The sequence below is a fragment of the Vicia villosa genome, unplaced genomic scaffold, assembly GCF_029867415.1.
Source record: "Vicia villosa cultivar HV-30 ecotype Madison, WI unplaced genomic scaffold, Vvil1.0 ctg.000032F_1_1_3, whole genome shotgun sequence".
Taxonomy (NCBI): Eukaryota; Viridiplantae; Streptophyta; class Magnoliopsida; order Fabales; family Fabaceae; genus Vicia; species Vicia villosa.
In genome coordinates this window covers 1,461,621-1,480,402 of record NW_026704967.1, presented here as the reverse complement: position 1 = coordinate 1,480,402, position 18,782 = coordinate 1,461,621, and the positions used below count along the sequence as shown (strand labels likewise).

At 33.7% G+C, this 18,782-nt stretch overlaps 2 protein-coding genes, 1 long non-coding RNA gene and 1 pseudogene across 5 annotated transcripts; 2 read left to right on the top strand and 2 right to left on the bottom strand.

Moving 5' to 3' along the window:
• LOC131622559 (calcineurin B-like protein 7) lies at window positions 1–1,558 on the bottom strand. Of its 3 annotated transcripts, none has more exons than XM_058893596.1 (5): window positions 1,296–1,558; window positions 1,132–1,214; window positions 975–1,034; window positions 773–857; window positions 1–683 (listed from the first exon to the last, which is right to left on the bottom strand). In XM_058893596.1, exons 1-5 carry the CDS (start codon window positions 1,405–1,407, stop codon window positions 373–375), a joined length of 651 nt encoding a protein of 216 aa, XP_058749579.1. In that variant the 5' UTR covers window positions 1,408–1,558; the 3' UTR covers window positions 1–372. The 3 variants fall into 3 exon arrangements, with proteins under 3 accessions (XP_058749579.1, XP_058749578.1, XP_058749577.1); XM_058893595.1 differs by having other exon boundaries at window positions 13–683; window positions 773–881; window positions 1,320–1,547; XM_058893594.1 differs by having other exon boundaries at window positions 14–683; window positions 773–881; window positions 1,296–1,547.
• A 494-nt stretch (window positions 1,559–2,052) lies between these two features.
• LOC131622558 (uncharacterized) lies at window positions 2,053–3,450 on the top strand. Its single transcript, XR_009289931.1, has 2 exons — window positions 2,053–2,447; window positions 2,582–3,450. It is a non-coding gene; the product is annotated as an uncharacterized LOC131622558 (long non-coding RNA).
• A 506-nt stretch (window positions 3,451–3,956) lies between these two features.
• On the bottom strand, window positions 3,957–5,670 carry LOC131622620 (protein FAR-RED ELONGATED HYPOCOTYL 3-like; annotated as a pseudogene).
• A 6,448-nt stretch (window positions 5,671–12,118) lies between these two features.
• On the top strand, window positions 12,119–17,426 carry LOC131622606 (uncharacterized). Its single transcript, XM_058893651.1, has 7 exons — window positions 12,119–12,253; window positions 12,332–12,355; window positions 12,680–13,144; window positions 13,298–13,492; window positions 14,042–14,071; window positions 14,805–15,914; window positions 16,694–17,426. The coding sequence occupies exons 3-7, from the start codon at window positions 12,725–12,727 to the stop codon at window positions 17,243–17,245; spliced, it is 2,307 nt and encodes a 768-aa protein (XP_058749634.1). The 5' UTR covers window positions 12,119–12,253; window positions 12,332–12,355; window positions 12,680–12,724; the 3' UTR covers window positions 17,246–17,426.
• The last annotated feature ends 1,356 nt before the right edge of the window (window positions 17,427–18,782 follow it).

The window sequence follows — 18,782 nt, the reverse complement described above, 5'->3', positions numbered from 1 at the left end:
TATAAAGCGTCAAGCAAATATGATTGTCCATTCATTATCGAAAACTGTCAATTCTTGAACGTCTTATCTATAATGTTGCTCCTTGTATTGAACTTTTGATTTATAATTAAAAAAAAAATTAGTTTTGCTTTATTAAAAAAAAAATCAATGGTCAATGACTTGGTTGGTGGATATTTGCACGATTAGTGTTTGGCTCTATACGACCCACATAGGTAACAGAAGCAGAAACCCTTTTTGCGTATTACGTAGTAACAAGTAGGGTAGCTTTATTTACATCACTCATTCTTACTGTTACAAAATTGGCTCTACCATTGACCATTTCTTTTTCCTTTCTACTTTCTCTCCTTTTCATAAGGAAAACTTCTCAATTGTTCAAACCTCGGTGTCTTCAACTTCTGTTCTTACAATAAAACTGGGAAATGCCAATGTAATGTCCTTTAGATATGGAAGAGTCATGTTCTTAATCAAAGAAGGATGTTGAGAAACAAAAGCTTTCCACTCATCTTCATCAATCCTTCCATCATCTTTTGTATCAACATCTTTAAATGTTTTATCCACAATTGATTCTATCATCTCATCTGAAAGAAAAAGATCCGATTCATGCAAAAGTGCCAATACCATTTCCTTTAACTCCTCTCTTTCAATGTATCCTGTTTGCTTCAAATCATACAACCTAAAAGCAACTGCAATAATCACTTTTCACACTTCAATAAACAATAAGCCGTAAAAAACTTTAAAAAATCACTTTACTATGAAATGAATTTTATCTTACATGCAATTTTGTCTTCTAAGGCTGCGTTTGGGTGAAAAACACCAAGAGATCTAACAAATTCACCGAAATCTATTACCCCGTTCCGCTTTACATCAAATAAGTCAAAAATCTATAAAAGCAGAAATTATCAATTGTGAAAAAGAACAAGAAACCAAACAAGTTTATACCATAGAGCATATATGAATCAGTTATTTATACTAACCCTATCAGCAAACAGATTCTTTTGGTTTTCGTTTCTGAAAAGTGCTAGTTGAAATTCTTCCTGAATGTTAAAAATAAAAATGCACCACAACAAGTAATTAAGAACCATAATTAATTAATTAAGGAGATTTAATCTAAACTAAAACACTTAAACTCACCTTATGAATAAGACCATCTTGAATAATGGAATTGCTTAACTTCAAATAGAGTTCATATAATGCATCTACTTCACTCACAGTAACTAAGAAACAAAAACTTGTTTTAATCAGCATATTATAGTGATTAATTAATCCACTAATATATGATTTAGAACAGAAATTACCAGATAATGATGATGGATACTCACAAGGTGTCTCAGAAGCAAGAACAGTTGGATCCTCATAACCTGGCCTTTTAACTTTCCTTGAAGTTGAAGTTGAACAATAGCAACCCATTCAATTGAATCACCACAAAATTGTTACTCAGATTTCTCTAACAATTAACAGAACGAATAAGTATATAAAGGAGGTATGAAAATTCAGAAGCCCCAAACTTCACCGTCATTCAGATATTTTAGTATTATTTATTACTTTGATTTGTAGGTAAGTAGAGTTTATTATATATTGTGCCGTGATACAATTTGAATTTGAATTGATGTTTATCCCTATATGAGGGACCAATACCATGTTGGACTTATAATTAAATTTTAGTTTCCCGAAAAAGTCAAAAGAGATCAAACAAGAAATTAAAAAATAGTTTCTCTTGCCAGTATAATTTGATGAGAAAAACAACTTTGATGACTCAGTCCATTTCACGCTGCAATATTCAATCAACGGTCACATCTTATTCTTTTCAACTTTGACCCTACATGTGTGACATCGAAATTATGAAAATACACCAATCAAATATATTATAAATTATTTATATTAAAAAAATATGTTTATATTTTTCGTTTTCATCTATGTTTATATGAGGATACGGGTCGTCTCCTTTAGAAATCTTCTCCATTTCTCTCCTTCACTAAATCTTAGCCATTAGATCAATCTAATGATAGAAAACCTAAAAAATAAAAAACAAGTGGAATACCCAAATCCCTAAGGCTATGTTTGGATATCATAAAATCAACGGAGCGGAATGGAGCGGAGCGGAGTGGGATGGAGCGGAGTGGAACGGAGCGGAACGAAGATACCATTCCATTGTTTGGAAATTTTAGGACGGAACAAGATAAGTTGTTCATTCCGCCCAAATCGGAGGGTAAGAAAAATGGTGGTAAGTGATGGAATGGAATGGAATCCATACCACTCTATTCCGCTCCGTTCCATCCGTTTTTAAATTATCCAAACAATGGAATATCATTTTATTCCATCCCATTCCGCTCCGCTCCATCCGGTTCCATCAATCCAAACAAAACCTAAATAAAAAAGCCAGCAAATGAAATGATGGCTATGCGTTCTCTCAAACCGTCGTCGATGACGAAAGTCGTAATTCCGGGAAGGTGAATACAAATCTTCATAACAAAACAAACCTCTCATTCTCTTTTTTTCTCCTTATAAATTCTTCTATCTCTGTTTTTGTTGAATAAAGTTTCAAAAATGGGTCCTAAACGAATTCTCTTGTTTTTCCTTACAGTTACGGCAGTGATGATGAGAGTGAAAGCAAAAGATGAATATGATTCACCCGAACAGTGTTACGTGTACACCAGAATATGCTTCAACAGAACAGATGAAAACCACTTTCGACTGATTTACATCTATTATAGATGAATACCACTTTACTACAATTTACTTTGGTTGTGATTATTATAGATGGAAAACCCTTTTAGTGTAATTGTTGCAGAAAATAGTTACAGAGAAACAGAAGAAATTAAAGGAAAGATGGAAGTGTTGAGGGGTGATTGCATATTTTGTTTCCAATTATTGATGAATCATTTGGATCTGTAACCCTTTTCTTCTATTGAATCATGTGTGTTTTTGTTGTTATGCAATGTTAGGCTTATTGTTGTTGTTACTGGAATTGTAATCTAACTGTTTGTTTTTATGTTGCAGTGAGTGATGGGTGATAAGGAAATTTATGTTTTGGATAGAATTGGGTATGGAAAGATTGATAATACTGATGGTGATGGTATGTATCCAATGTATTTTGGTGTTTCTTCTGCATTTTTTGCACTTCAAGTCCTTAGAAAACCAAGTTTTGAAGTTGAAAAGAATTTGTCTGAAACTGTTGAAACTATGCTTCAAGGAAGTGCACAGCTTTTGGGGTTGATTGTGTGGAAAGTTAAGAAGGAAGTGTCGAATGAGGTCAACCAAAAGCTGAAAAGTGCTGAATTGGATCAGGAGTTGAAGGAATAATATTTTAGAGAAATAGCTTTGTATGTATTTTTTTTAGTGGCAATATTGCTTGTAAAAGTTAGGCCAATGGTTGTAAAAGGAATCTTGAGTTTCCTGATGCATTGTATAAGTTTCAATTTCAAGAAATAAAACTGTTTTGATCTCAAACTACTGATATATTGCAAGTCCAAAAACGATTGATATATTGCAAATCCAGAAACTATTGATATATTGCAGTTTCATTATATTGTTTCAATTTACTGATTCATAAACTAATGTCATACTGTTGGTAACAGGTCCAAAAAACATGTTCAGGAACAAGTCCAAACTAATGATATATTGCAGATTAATTACAATAGTTCATAAACTAATTACAACCCTCCTGTTACTGAATATATAGCAAAATAATAGGTACAACAAACATGTTCATAAACTAATCTCATACTCTTGGTAACAGGTCCAAAATATGTTCATGAACATGTCCAAACTACTTATACATTGCAGAATAATCACAATAGTTAATAATCTAATTACAACCCTCCTGTTAATGATTATATAGCAAAATAACAGATCCAAAAAATATGTCTGAAATATTGATCCACTAATTGACAACATATACACCCCAAAAATATACACTATGCTCCATTAACAACCCAAAAAATATGTAGAGTTTTATATCAACATAATAGGTCCATAACACTAGTTCTCTTCCACTTTTCCTTCCCACTTGTATATTCTTGATTGTTTTCCTATAATTTTGAAAGATAGAGTTATTTAAAAAATTACTTTCCTGTATTGAAAGAGATATTAATTTAGTTATTAACTCATACCATCAATAAGCTAGTAAAACTTGTGTCACCAAATGAACTTAAAGTTTCATTCTTTTTCTGCATAAATATCAAATCCATTTATCAGTAAATATTTTTTAGTGTATTAATATACTCCACTGTCCATTAGCTCACCATGTTGTTGTATGCATCATTGAGCCAAATATATGCGTTCATATCGACCACCTCATATTGCGTTTGTCTTTGCAAACCACCTAAATTTTCATTTTTCCTACTTTCAACAATCTTTAATGTCTCAGTATTGATCTACAAGAAACATAAACTTTAGAAAATGTAAATTTTATAATTAACTATAATAGTAAAAATGACTAATTAAATAATACCTTGATCTGAGATGTACTTGGACCACCATTTTTCTTTCTATTGGTAAGTTTAGTTTCGACCCAACCTTTCTTACGTTTTGAACCCTTTCCGCCTTGTATTTTTTTGAAGCCATTGACATGTATTGAATTATCAATATTACTTTCAATCTCTTTAACTTTTCTAAGAAACATATTCACTTGTGCACCACTTACTTCACAATTTTGAAACTTTAGTATGCACTTATCCAACTCATCAACAACTTTGGTAATAAAAGTGAATGTTTCTGGACTTCTACATGCTTCAGTGGCAATCCTAATAAGGCGAGGATAAATTTCCTTGTAGCATTGCTTTGGAGAAAAATCAATATCTTCCACATCATGACTAAAATCAGCATCTTCCACATCATGACTAAAATCAGCATCTTCAACATTAGGTGAAACACCGCTTCTTGCTGATATTGTCCACCTCTTCAAGATATAAGGTTCAGGCACCGATTTCACACCTATATGAATAAATACTCTTAAGCAATGACAACATAGTATGCCAAAGCTCTCAAACTTGCGACAAGAGCAATTAATTGAGTTCTTATCAATATCAAAGAACACTTGCCACTCTCCAAAATCTCTTGCCATGGAAATAACACAATCAATCTTTGATGTTTGTATGTTGAAACTCTTGATAGAACATGCTTCAAACAACTCATATTCATTTTGGAATAGATCAAAAATAGCAGGAGTACAAAGCTCAGACATTTGTCGTAATACATCAGAAAATGAGTTTCGGAGTCTTGGTATCTTTTAACGTGCATCGTATTCACACTTTGATTCATTATATCTTTTTTCTTCAATAACATCCTCAAAACACTTTAAAAATTTGATAATATCCAAATTCACATTCATAATGCTTTTAATATTTGCATTCACACTTTCACTAAGTTGGTGCTTCGCATTCCTAATGTAAAAGCCTTATTCATGTAACAAGAAGCCCATTTCTTTTTCACATTGTAAACTCTTCTCAACCAAGTATTTTCCTCGACCTTGTAGTTTATAAGGAGGTTTCTCCAACATTCTTCGAATTGTTTTTCATCGTTATATTCATACATGCACTTTTTAAAGTCACTAAGAATATGAGATCCACCTTTCATTAAATTGCCTAAATGTTTGATACCATTTTGCATCAAGTGCCACGTACATAGGCCATGATATGTATCAGGGATAACTTCAACAAGTGCTTTTGCCATTGCATGATCTTGATCAGTAAAAACAGTTTGAGGCTTCTTTTGCTTGTGTGCCTCTAAAAATGTTTCAAAAAGCCAGTTATATGACTTTGTTGTTTCATCATACAATAGGGCAGCCCCAAAGATAACCGCTTTTCGATGGTGGTTAAAACTCGAAAACACCGCTAGTGGTCTATGAGAACTATTTGTACAATATGTTGAATCAAGAGAAATTACGTCACCAAAATATCCGTAATCAATGAGCATTCTTGCATCTGCCCAAAAGACATTAGTAATTTGATCTTCCATATCCATTTGATAAGCATGATAGAAAGATGGATTTTCAACCGACATCTTTTGAAAGTATTGTAACAGATAGCCGACTTCCCCATGTACCAAACTTCTTTGCCTTCTATTTCGGAGGTGATTCTTTTGATCAAGACGTGTAAATCCCAAGTTGGTTCTACCTCCCACTTCCTTACTTATCAAATCAAATGAATTTCTTTGTTGAAGACCAGCATCATCTGCTAATTCAATTTGTTGACATTGAATTTCTGAAACCTTTCGTTGAGATGACAACATATGTGTTGTTTCTTTCAAGTGGAAAATATGATTGTGTTCCTCCACAAAATCACGCACTATCCAAACTTCACCCGTGTTTTTAAGTCCTATCCTTGCTTGACAGTTTGTTCTAGTCTCAGCTCTTGGCTTGATTGTTTTATAATCTCATTTGTCTGGTTTTCGTAAACCTTCTTTGCAACAAACAAACCTGCAAGAAGTACTTGAACCGTCTATACTTTTATGTATGTATTGTTTTCTCACTCTAAACCCTACTCTCCCACCATAATCAATCCAAAATTTCCAAGCATCATTCATGTTATCAAAAACCATGCCTACTTTTGGCTTCCAATCTTCTTGCATTTTGCATCAATAATCCTACATTTTTAGGGAAAAAAAGTTAAAACTGAAAAAACACATTTTGACACAATATATTTCAAAAGTCACTAAATTTGAGCACACAAATGAATTCACATTCAATATATTGTTTTAACAGTATACATATAGACAAATTATATGATGAAATGTTATTAATAACAAACCATGTTATTAATAAATTAAAAGATATGAGTGAAGATTTTGGTAAACATGGAATATACGGCTGTAACGAGCAACAATTTTTTAGATGAAGATCCTAAACAAAATATGAAGAAGAAACTGGCGGTGGTGATGAAGTAGATTCCCGCCGAAACTTATGAGAGATAGTGTGGTGTTCTTTTGGATTATTTATATATTATTTTACTTTTAAAGGTGAGTTGTTGGATTAATCAAGTGGTTGAAATTTATAGAAGGAGAGGAAAGTAGACAATTTTGAAGGAGAGGATCCACTCTCGTTTACATGATACTATATGTTCAATTCAATAATTAATATTCTTAAAATAAATGATTCATTTTAATTTTTAATATATTTTTTTAATTCTATAATTTAATTAATAAAATTTTCATGATTTTCATTACTCTTTTTAATTGTCATTTTTTTTACTTTTATACGTATCAAAATAACTATTGATTATTGTCAATTTATACACAATGATTATTTTTTTCTTTATAATACCGTTAACTTTTTAGTAGTTTATTTAATTTTTTTTTCTCTACCTAATAATGACTAGGGATAATTTTGACAAAATTATAATTAATATTATCTTGAATTTTGAAATAACACTTAAAAAGAAACAAATTTTTATCTAAAAAATTACACTTAAAAAAGAACTGTGAGTACATGATAATGACTTAAAAATATTATTTCCCTTCTTACTTTTACACAATCTATCATATAAGAAGAGTCTCCCTTTTTCTCAATCCACAGCCTTCTACAGCAACTTCCTATTCCCACAAAATTCCACCTGGCATTTGATTTTTTATTTATTTTATTGTATTTTATTTTACTTCACTTTATAACTGCCGATCACTCAACTCCCCATGTTGTTTCAACTCTCATGTTGCAGTTACAGATTGTTTAATCTGTGTGCTCATCCACGTTTTAAACCGCTACAAGAATAATGGTTATCATATAATGGCTTTCATATTTGCTCTTTCCCTCACAATCTCCATCTCAAGTTACCTCGAATCGTCTCAACTCCCACCACCTCCGTTGAAATCAACAAATCCCCAATCTCCGCCATTCCTAACAAGGTTCTTCCATTTCGGGTTGGGCACGGGTTTTAATCTCCTACTCAATTTGATTTTACCATTGTCATATATTGGGCTGGTTTTTCAATGATGTTTCTTATGATTTGTATATGGAAACCGTTTGAATTTATTTTATCTTTTGATTTTGAACAATCAATTTTGGAGCCACAAGTCAAATCTAATCGGGGAAGGAGGGGAATGTTATAGCTGTCAATGTAGAAGATCACAATGTTTGAAAATGTAAGTTATAAAACCTGCTCCTTAATTTACATATATTTTTAGTTATTAACAATGCTTTGTTGTTGGAATATATTGCACATCACCTTGCTCATGTCAAAACTGCTTGAATAAATCTATCAATGAAGATAGAGTCCTGGAAGCTTGCAACATCATATATCTTGGTTTAATGTGTTTTATGGATTTAGGAGCGTATTGTTATTCATGGCAGTATGTTTTCTTATGCTCACAATGTTGCAACATCATTGATGTTTTCTCTCATTATTTTATTTGTGCAGATTATTAAATCTGTTTGTACGAGAGGTCCAAGGCGAATGCGGTGTACAATGAACTTAATTCCGATATTCTTATGGTTTTCTGATTTTTCTTATATAGATTGAAATCGGTGATGGTGATTATGGAGAGAAATGTGGAGATATGGAGGAGGAATCGGAATCGCAAACTCTGTCCTCCGATTCTGTTATTATGTTCCTGTTATAATTATTTCATCTTATTTTCTGTTATGGTGAGTTCCTTCTTTGCAGCAAATTATCTCTTGCAATGGAAATTTAAGGTTATATATTAGCCATAGCACTGAATGCTACAAGCAATGGGTGAGTTGTTCCATCTAAAAGCATATTTAAGATCTTATTGGCAGTTATAGATTGTTATATATCTACTCCAATTTTGATATTTTGATGTTTTGTTAAACAATTTGTTACTTTATGTTGCTCAAATTCAAAATGCATTCATCATAGAGTGATTCCATGTCGATAAACTTAATAATGTACAATCACTGATTCAAAGCATTTTGCTTATACATAATACTCGAACCCCGAAGAGGCAGCTGCTGCTATGGCATTAAATAACATTGATGTTGAGGGCGTCCTTTGAATATTGAAATGGCAATATCACTTCCGCCAAAACAAACTACGAACTCTTCACTTGCTTCATCCTCTCTTCCTTTGATGATGCAGCAAGTTGTTGCCATGCAACAAATGCAATTCCATCAAGCATTGATTATGCAACAAACTATGATTTCACAGCAGGCTGCTTACCGAGCTGCAACCATGAAATCGGCCACAGATTTAGCCGCAGCCCGGGCTGCAGAAATATGTCAGAAATTAAAAACATAATATCCAAGTCTAGCATAACCATCCCTTTGAGATTCTATAGTAATCCTCCTTACCTTATCATTGGTCAGATCATAATAAGAGATATTTGTAACCGTTTCCTCACTATTGCTAGCATACATAGTAGGAAACTCCACCTCAAATTGAGTTTTTTCCGTTATAGTTTTTACCAGGTTTCTCCCTTGGTTTTCACTATCCTCCCTCTGAAGAAGTTCTCTACCAACCAAGTAAGTTGTTTTAACCTCAGCTCTTCCCTCGAAACTCAATAACAACTCAGCGGTAACATGCATTTTTAAACTTTGATTTCTGCAAAATTCATTATACTCCTCTGAAACTTTCTCAAGACATTCATAACGCCTTAAACACAAATCTCATAGTTCTTCCTTGTCATGAAAGCCTCCACTAGTTAACGATAAATGAATAACAACATTTGAACCTTCTAAAATATATAGACCACATATTTTATACCTTTTAGAAATAATTAATTCATCACGCGAAATCTCAAACACTCCATGTTCAATTCTAGCGCAATAGCCTAGATCATCAAACATACTTATAGATAACAAATTTCGCCTGAGTTATGGAATATACCTCACATTATGAAGAAGAAACTCATGATCATCAAACATTTTAAATCTGGCAGTACCAAAACCACGAACCTTGCAAGCCTTATTATCACCAAGGCGAACTACTCCACCTTGCACCATCTTCAAAGTTTCAAAGTATTCTATTCTCGGACACATGTGATAAGAGCAAACGGAGTCAATGACTCAACTATCTTCAATTTCCAAACTCGATACTACTAGTGCATCGGTATCCTCATAACTTTCCTCACCCAAGAAAACTGCAACTTGGACAGAATCTTCATTGACCTTTCTCTCAGGACAATCCCTTTTAAAGTGACCAATTTTCTGACAATTAAAACATTTTACCTTTGACTTGTCAGACCTCTTTGATTTAGACATCCCTTTACGCTCACCTCCTCCTCTTGAAACCTTTCGACTTTGAAAATTCTTTAGATTTCACCGCCGTCTGTACTTCATCCAAAGTAATAGTACATTCCTTAACATAAAGAAGGGCATCCTTAAAGTGCTCAAAGGATCTGGGTAATGAACTCAATAGGAGCAAAGCCTTCTCCTCATCATCAATCTTCACTTCAATATTCTCAATATCATCAATAATCTTGTGAAATTCTGTAAGCTGCTAAACTATGGATTTGTTCTCCACCATTCAGATTGAATAGAGTTGTTGTTTTAGATACAACCTGCGAGCCAAAGACTTTGTCATATTAAATGATTCAAGTTTTACCCACATAGGAGCCGCAGTTTGCTCCCTGGCGACTTCTCTTAGAACTTTATCCTTGAGGCACAAGATAATGACACTCCTAGCCTTATCCAACATCTCAAACTTCTGTACTTGTGTAAGCCTTGCAGGAATCAATGCTTCACTCTTCAAAGTATCCATATACTTCTGTTGAATTAAAATTGCTTGTATCTTAATTTTCCATAACCCAAAGTTGTTGTGACCGGAATTTTTTTGATCTCCCATCTAACCATGATGCTCACATGTAAACAGTACCTCATAACAATTGAGATGTCACCAGAAGCCATATATGTTGTCATTTCTAATGTCCGTGGAGGTTTTTCAGGTCGTTATTAGCATGACCTCTTCATTAATGATGACGATGGTTGAACCATGCAACTAAGGATATTTTTGAATTGCAACTGCATACGCCAAGTGTAGTCTTGACGTGGTGAATAGATTTTTTGTTGTTGTGTTTTTCATCATAGCATCCCATCGAGTGTGCTAAATTTATCGTCAAACTTGAAAGTTAGCTGAAGGATATACTAATAACTCCTAGAGATATTTCATTTTCTTCAAGTAATTATATCGATGAATGAACTATTCTTTAACTGTGATCCCCTTAACTACTCCAAAAGGTGTTAAGTATAGTATGGGGATGTTGAGCCATTAAAGTACGAAAAACATAAAATTAAAATAAAGTAAAAGAGATAAAAATGTCTAAATTAACTTGGTTTTTGATAAATTGTCTTCAAATGATTTACAATTTGTGTTATTTATAAAAGAAACTATTCTCATAGCCATATAATAATAGCCTATCAAAATGTAGTTTCATTCAGCTATTTTCACGTGTAATCATGAGTGCTTCCTTTATGTGAGATACACCACGCCAACGTTCGATTCACTATCTTCCATTTTGTTGCACGTTCCGTTGACCCTATCCAAAGTTCTAAACTTTTAAATCGTGTTTCACAACTTCTATATTATAATTACTAATGGCAATATCAAAACTGAAATAATTGTAATGTTCAAATGTCCAGTTTTACTTCGTTTTTGACTAATTTTAAAGCTTTGACGATCATGATGAACTCTAATAAACTTAAGAGAAATCGACTCACATTTATGCTCATACTCGACTATATTAACTTAAAAAAATTTGTCTATCTACTAATCGTTTGTATGATGGTTTTAACTCAAGTAATTTATGTTTATTATAGAGAACTCTCAATATGAATTTTTGTATCCATAAACAAAATAACAATAGTCACTAAAATTTGACACATATAACTTTGACATTCTAGAATTCGAATCAAGACAAAATATTCAATTTAACAATAGGACGATTATAATTATAAGTTGAGCTAGGTCGGACGAAACATAGGTCATTTTATAAATCTATTTTCTCAATACTAATAATCTCATCTTATATGAAGAGATAACTTGATTACATTTTTCTTTCCATTCATCTTTATCAAATTGTTACCCTCTATGCCTCCACAACATTTCTTCGGTCACGGACTCAATAATTTATTTCATTATTTCATTGTATCAACCGAATAATAATTATAATAAAGTATCATATTTTATAATAAATTCGGCAAATTTTCTTCTACATATGTTCCTTCCCTATCTATCTATACTATATATATCTCTATCATTACAATTCAACTCCACCAACTCAACAAAAATACCTCATTTCATTTCATTTTCGTCCTCTCTTCTCTCTCACTCTTCCTTCACTTCAACACAATCCAATCCCTCAACAACACGTCTGTATCTCTTTCTCTCTCTCTTTTCATTCTTCATCTTTTGATTTTCAACTAACCATTTCTTTCTTTTCATAACAGATTTTTCCATCTTCTTCCACTCAGGTTAGATTTCAATTATCGTCTTATTCATCTATAACAAAACTAGGTTACCTTCAATTACCGTTATTCAATTGTTTTTTTGTTTCTTTTTTGTTTTTGGTTCGGGTTGGGGTTTATAGTTCTATAAACAGTTTTCGATCCGATCCGGTTACAGTTTCTAGACTCAAGAAACAGTGAAACGGGTTTTAGGGCAATAATATTAATAGTACTGTAATTATTTAGAATTAAGCACTGGAAACTACTGTAATTTAATTTCAATTATTAAATTAAATTAATTTAAATTGAATCTCATTGCTCTCTTATTCTGTTATTCATGCTTTATTGCAGTTCAACTTTATTATACTTGTTGGTTATCTGTAATGCGATCAGTTGATGAATGAGAAGAGGAATTCAAAGCGTCAAAAATCATTCAAAATGCCCGGAACCGACTTCAACGACGCGCAGAATCTCGACGATGGCATTCTTTTCCCTGTTGAAGAGATTGCGCAATACCCGTTGCCTGGATATGTATCGCCGACTTCGATAAGTTTTAGTCCTGACGATAGTTTGATTTCGTATCTGTTTAGTCCGGATAATACGTTGAACAGGAATATTTTCACTTATGATGTGAAGAGTAATAAACAAGAATTGTTGTTTAGCCCTCCTGATGGGGGGCTTGATGAGAGTAATATTTCTCCGGAAGAGAAGTTGAGGAGGGAGAGGTTGAGGGAGCGGGGGTTAGGAGTGACGCGGTATGAATGGGTGAAGACGAACTCGAAAAAGAAAGCAGTCATGGTGCCATTACCTGCTGGGGTTAGTTCTTTTTGTCATGTAAAATAGTTATGTAGCAATGTTTTGTAGTTGCTTCTTATGTGTTAATGCTTGTCCTTTTTGTATTATGCATTGATTAGTAATATCTTCTTGTACTCATGTTTGTTATGGTTATTGTTCTGTCGGAATGAACAGATTTATTTCCACGATATTTCGCTTTCGAAAACAGAGCTTAAGCTTCCAAGTATACCGGCGTCGCCCACTATTGATCCACATCTGTCTCCTGATGGATCTATGCTTGCCTATGTGAGAGACTTTGAGTTGCATGTTATGAATCTCTTGTCTAATGAATCAAAGCAGTTGACCCATGGCGCGAAGGAAAACGGTTTTGTAAGTACAGTAGTTGATTAGTTGTTAATTTATTTGAGTTACTAAATGCTTTTCTGTTATATGAAATACCGTTGATGAATTTTATATAACCACTGAACCAAATGTAACCTTTGTAGCTAATGTATATTTTTAAAACAAAAAGCTTAACAATAAAAAAGGTAGATAGTCATGGTCTGTGTGATGTGCTATGCATCTCGAAATATCCCAATGTATATCAGCTGCACATTTAACTACATTAAAAGTGTTTGGTTAATCATTGTACTGCTAAATTTTATTAAGCTTGGTTGAGTTGGTTCTTCCACCCTTGTTATCATCCACCTTGTCAATGGTAGTTGAATGCAATGTTGATTAAATTCTAGGGTCAATCTTGAACAGTATTTATGGTTCTTTTTCCTTTCTTTCTTAATTCCGAAATAGAGCTCGATTGTATTATGACATTTGGAGATTTAAAGGATCAATTATGGATGGTAATCCAATGGTAGTTTTCTTTCAGACACATTCAGACAGATTCGATTTCTGAAAATTTGACATTGCATTTGTTTGTTGCAGATTCACGGGCTTGCGGAATATATAGCACAGGTGATATTTCTTTCAAAATTATATCTACTCTATGCATACTTTAAACTTTGTTGGGTGCATTGTATCTCTGCGTGTATACAGTAGTCTAGGAATGTTGTCAAAATCACAATCTCAACCGCAAGGTCGCATGATCTAGCGATCCTTCCCCCTTTGTCTGTGCTTGATCATATGCAAAATCGGATTCTAGTAAGATCATAGTGAGATCGTGTGTTAGATTTTAGAGAACACGAGACCGTTTGATATATTGCGTTCCCAAAAGAGCAGTTTCTGTGTTGCAATGGTCTCAGCTCTAGATTACCCTGATTTTGAAAGGGTCTTTATTTTTCCTTTCTAATTATTTGTTTTATCAATTAGTTTAAGATTGACTTGGGCGGGGGGCTATCCATGGAAGCCCAGTTGTCAAATACTGTTATCAATGGCGGATTGCGGACCATGGCAGAAATCCAAAAATCTGCCATATGATGCCACCACCCTTCACAAATTGGCCATAAGTTGTCGAAAAATCTGCCACCGCAATCCGCCATGACCGATATTATACAATACTGCTGAATACTTCTTTAACTATGATGCCCGGAACACCATACTATTCCCCCAGGTTTTGTATTCATTTATTGAGTTTTTCAGTTTGGTTGGATCTTATGATACTCGTTTCGTTCCTATATTTTACGATCTTGCATCTACTTGCAGCCCTGTGAATGGTTTATATCTTTAACATGTAATTTTCTGATTTCAGGAGGAGATGGATAGAAAAACTGGATATTGGTGGTCACTGGACAGTAAATATATTGCATTTACTGAAGTTGATTATTCGGAAATACCGCTTTTTAGAATTATGCACCAAGGTAAGAGCTCAGCTGGCCCAGATGCACAGGAAGACCATCCTTATCCTTTTGCAGGAGCTTCAAATGTTAAAGTACGCCTGGGGGTTGTTTCAGTAACTGGAGGCTCCACCACTTGGATGGATCTTGACTGCGGGGGAGTGAAAGAACTGGACAACGAGGATGAATATTTGGCAAGAGTTAATTGGATGCATGGAAACATTCTCACTGCTCAGATCATCAATAGACACCAGACTAAAATAAAGATGGTTAAGTTTGATATTAGAACAGGGCAGGGGAGAGATATATTGGTAGAAGAAAACAAAACCTGGATCAACATTCATGACTGTTTCACACCTCTTGATAAAGGAGTTACCAAGTTTTCAGGTGGATTTATCTGGGCTAGTGAGAAATCAGGATTTAGACATCTCTATCTTCATGATGCAAATGGGACTTGTTTAGGACCCATCACTGAAGGTGAATGGATGGTTGAACAAATCGCCGGTGTGAATGAGGCAACAGGTCTAATATATTTCACTGGAACTTTAGATAGTCCTCTTGAATCCAACTTATACTGTACTAAACTTTTCGTCGATGGAACTCAACCACTTCAGGCCCCTACCAGACTTACACATGGCAAGGGAAAGCACATTGTGGTACTTGATCACCATATGCAAACATTTGTTGATATCCATGACTCTCTTAGTTGTCCGCCTAGGGTATTACTTTGCTCGTTAGAGGATGGAAGCATAATCATGCCTTTGTATGAGCAGCCAATGCCAGTTCCAAAATTTAAAAAGCTTCAACTTGAACCTCCAGAGATTGTTGAAATAGAGACCGCTGATGGTACTATCTTGTATGGAGCTCTTTATAAGCCCGACGTTTCAAGATTTGGACCTCCACCTTACAAAACCATGATCAATGTTTACGGTGGTCCTAGTGTACAGCTTGTTTCTAACTCTTGGCAAAATACTGTTGACCTGAGAGCGCAGTACTTGAGAAATAAAGGCATCTTAGTTTGGAAGGTCAGTTCCCTGCATTTTACATGACTATTATGACCCTACCTTTCCCCCTCTCTCTTGCTTGCTTTTAAATTTCAAACTGTTATATGCATATTGCTTTTTATTGTTCAGCCACATGATAACACGTAAAACTGTGGATGGTTACACTATATTGAATGTGTCGAACCTTTAAACATCGGTGTGGCTAAATTGAATACTAAAGAATTTATTTGAAGACGAAGAGATTGATGTGTGATTATGATTGAGATAAGAAAATCCATATTTATACATGGGAAGTGTTCCGGCCTAACAGTGGCGTGATTATGATTGAGATAAGAAAATCCATAGAGGAACATTTTCATCCCCTTGCGTTTGACATTTCCATTTGTTCGTTGAATTGTTTCTGATGTCTTAAATTCATAGGTTATTGTCCCATCTTGTACGTGTATGTTTGGTTCTATTTTTGAAGGAGACAAAATTGATTTTGAGGGTGCAAAATTGATTTTGCCTCAAGAATTATTTTTTTAACTTAAAGTACTTAAACTTTTGTCCATGCAATATATTTTTTAGCATATAATGTTTTGTTCTACCCACTTTTGCATGAATGTATTCAAACATTAATCACTATTTAACTTATTTTTAGCAAAAATCAATTAAATCAAAATCAGTTTTAGTTACCAGAACCAAGCTTAGTGATAAGGTCAGACAGCATGCAAAAAAACTAGACACTACCTCTTTACCAGTTTTGTAGTATATTGTCAGTTCATCCTTCCATTTTTAATTATTACTTCCCTTGTTTACAGTTAGACAATAGAGGAACTTCGAGACGGGGGTTGAAGTTTGAAGGCTATTTAAAGCACAAACTTGGACAGATTGATGCCGACGATCAATTTTATGGAGCAGAGTGGCTTATCAAAGAAGGGCTTGCAGAATCTGGACACATTGGATTGTATGGATGGAGCTACGGCGGGTATCTGTCTGCTATGACACTGTCAAGGTATCCCGACTTCTTCAAGTGTGCTATAGCCGGTGCACCTACTACATCGTGGGACGGATATGACACATTCTATACAGAGAAGTACATGGGACTGCCATCTGAAAATAAGTCAGCGTATACAAGAGGTTCTGTGATGAACCATGTGCACAAGTTGAAAGGAAGGTTGTTGCTTGTGCATGGCATGATTGATGAGAATGTACATTTTAGGCATACTGCAAGGCTTATCAACGCCCTTGTGGCAGCTGGAAAAATTTATGAGCTGATCATTTTCCCAGATGAGCGCCACATGCCTCGGCGATATAGCGACCGAGTTTATATGGAAGAGAGGATGTGGGAATTCATAGACAGGAACCTTTGACATCATTAAATTTTAGAGCATCTTTCTTTTCTTTGGTATATTTAATGGGCAGTGTAGTATCTGAAGTTCTTTTACACATGTAAAATTGTTTCTTAACTTGTTAGCTACTTTCACCCAAGACGATTGGTCATTTGATGCATTTCTATACAGGAAAAATAAACACTTCTCTTGGATTTGATCACTTCAAGTATTTTCAAAATTAATGAATATATACTTGCCTTTGCCTAACTAATTAGTAATTAATAGGAGGGTGAAAATAGGAAATTTTGGTGGTAGATGCAACTTTTCTTTATCTTATCAAGTAAATTTATAATAAATATTTTCAAAGAAAACAAATATTTTGCATTCATTCTTTTTAATGCTATAATAATTTATTCTTAGACAATTTGAGTCTAAGAGAATGATCTAATACGCAGTTCATCTTAATAATTTTTTTTTTAATGGTTGAAGCAATTTTTAAACAATTTAAAACTCCTATTGCAACAAACACCATGCATTGTTTACGAGTCTGGTTTACTTATATTATATCCTTGAGACACATTAAGAAATTTAAAAATAATAATATTAATATTAAATAGTATTTTTTTAACTTAAAAAAATTTAATACACTAGTTTTAAAACAATGTTTCAATGTTTAAGGCACGTCATGTTACCATTTTTTATTTATTTATTATATACTTCCTCCGTCTCATATTATAAATAAATTTTATCTTTTTAAATTTATTGAATAATTAATATATCTAGATTATATATAAATGAGATAAATTAATTATTCAATAATTCTAAAATGATGAATTTTGCTTATAATATGAAACAAACTTCCTACTCCCAACAGTTACTGAGTTTTTCTAGTCACCTCCTCTAATGGATTGAATCAAATGCAAACACCGATGGTGCTTCAATTGAAATTCTTAACAGGGCAGTTTTTGGGGAAATTTTTAAAGATCATCGGGCCAAATATATTAGTAGTTTTTCCTGTTTCCTGAAAAAGACAATGTTATTTTTTCAGAATTTATGAGGGCCATCTTTGCAATGGAGTATGCTCTCTCTAAAACTTGATCGCAGTTTTGGTTGGAGTCAGATTTCAAGTTGGTGGTTATAGCGTTTTCTAAGCCTTCCATGATTCCTTGGTCTATAAGAATTAGATAGAGTAAGTAATAAGAAGGGTATTTTTTTCAATACAAAAAAATAGGGGGTGTCAGGTATGACTGGGGTGGTAGGACATAATCTCACTGTATTATATTTATAAGTGGGAGCAATCTTCACCTTACAAGCCAATTTGTAAGGATGAGACACAGTCTAAATTCAAAGAGAGGATTGTTTTTCCACCCTAAGCATTGCTTTCTCACCATAGTGAAAAACCAAAATTACTCATGGATTTTAGAAATATACTCCCAGACACACCCCATTCATATACTATCCATTCGTTTAAAAATAGACTCCCGGACACACCCCATTCATATACTATCCATTCGTTATTAAGTAAGACCCCTATTCTATGACAAAATATAATCGAAAATGCATCTCCACATACCTT

What these genes read in the sequence shown, in the direction of transcription:
- LOC131622559 (XM_058893594.1), bottom strand. Translation starts at nt 1,407, where the DNA reads ATGGGTTGCTATTGTTCAACTTCAACTTCAAGGAAAGTTAAAAGGCCA. An exon ending in GTATCCATCATCATTATCTG is followed by an intron (nt 1,215 to 1,295) that starts GTAATTTCTGTT and finishes TTTGTTTCTTAG; the next exon opens with TTACTGTGAGTGAAGTAGAT. An exon ending in AGAATCTGTTTGCTGATAGG is followed by an intron (nt 882 to 974) that starts GTTAGTATAAAT and finishes CTGCTTTTATAG; the next exon opens with ATTTTTGACTTATTTGATGT.
- LOC131622606 (XM_058893651.1), top strand. Translation starts at nt 12,725, where the DNA reads ATGAATGAGAAGAGGAATTCAAAGCGTCAAAAATCATTCAAAATGCCC. An exon ending in TGGTGCCATTACCTGCTGGG is followed by an intron (nt 13,145 to 13,297) that starts GTTAGTTCTTTT and finishes CGGAATGAACAG; the next exon opens with ATTTATTTCCACGATATTTC. An exon ending in AAGGCATCTTAGTTTGGAAG is followed by an intron (nt 15,915 to 16,693) that starts GTCAGTTCCCTG and finishes CCTTGTTTACAG; the next exon opens with TTAGACAATAGAGGAACTTC.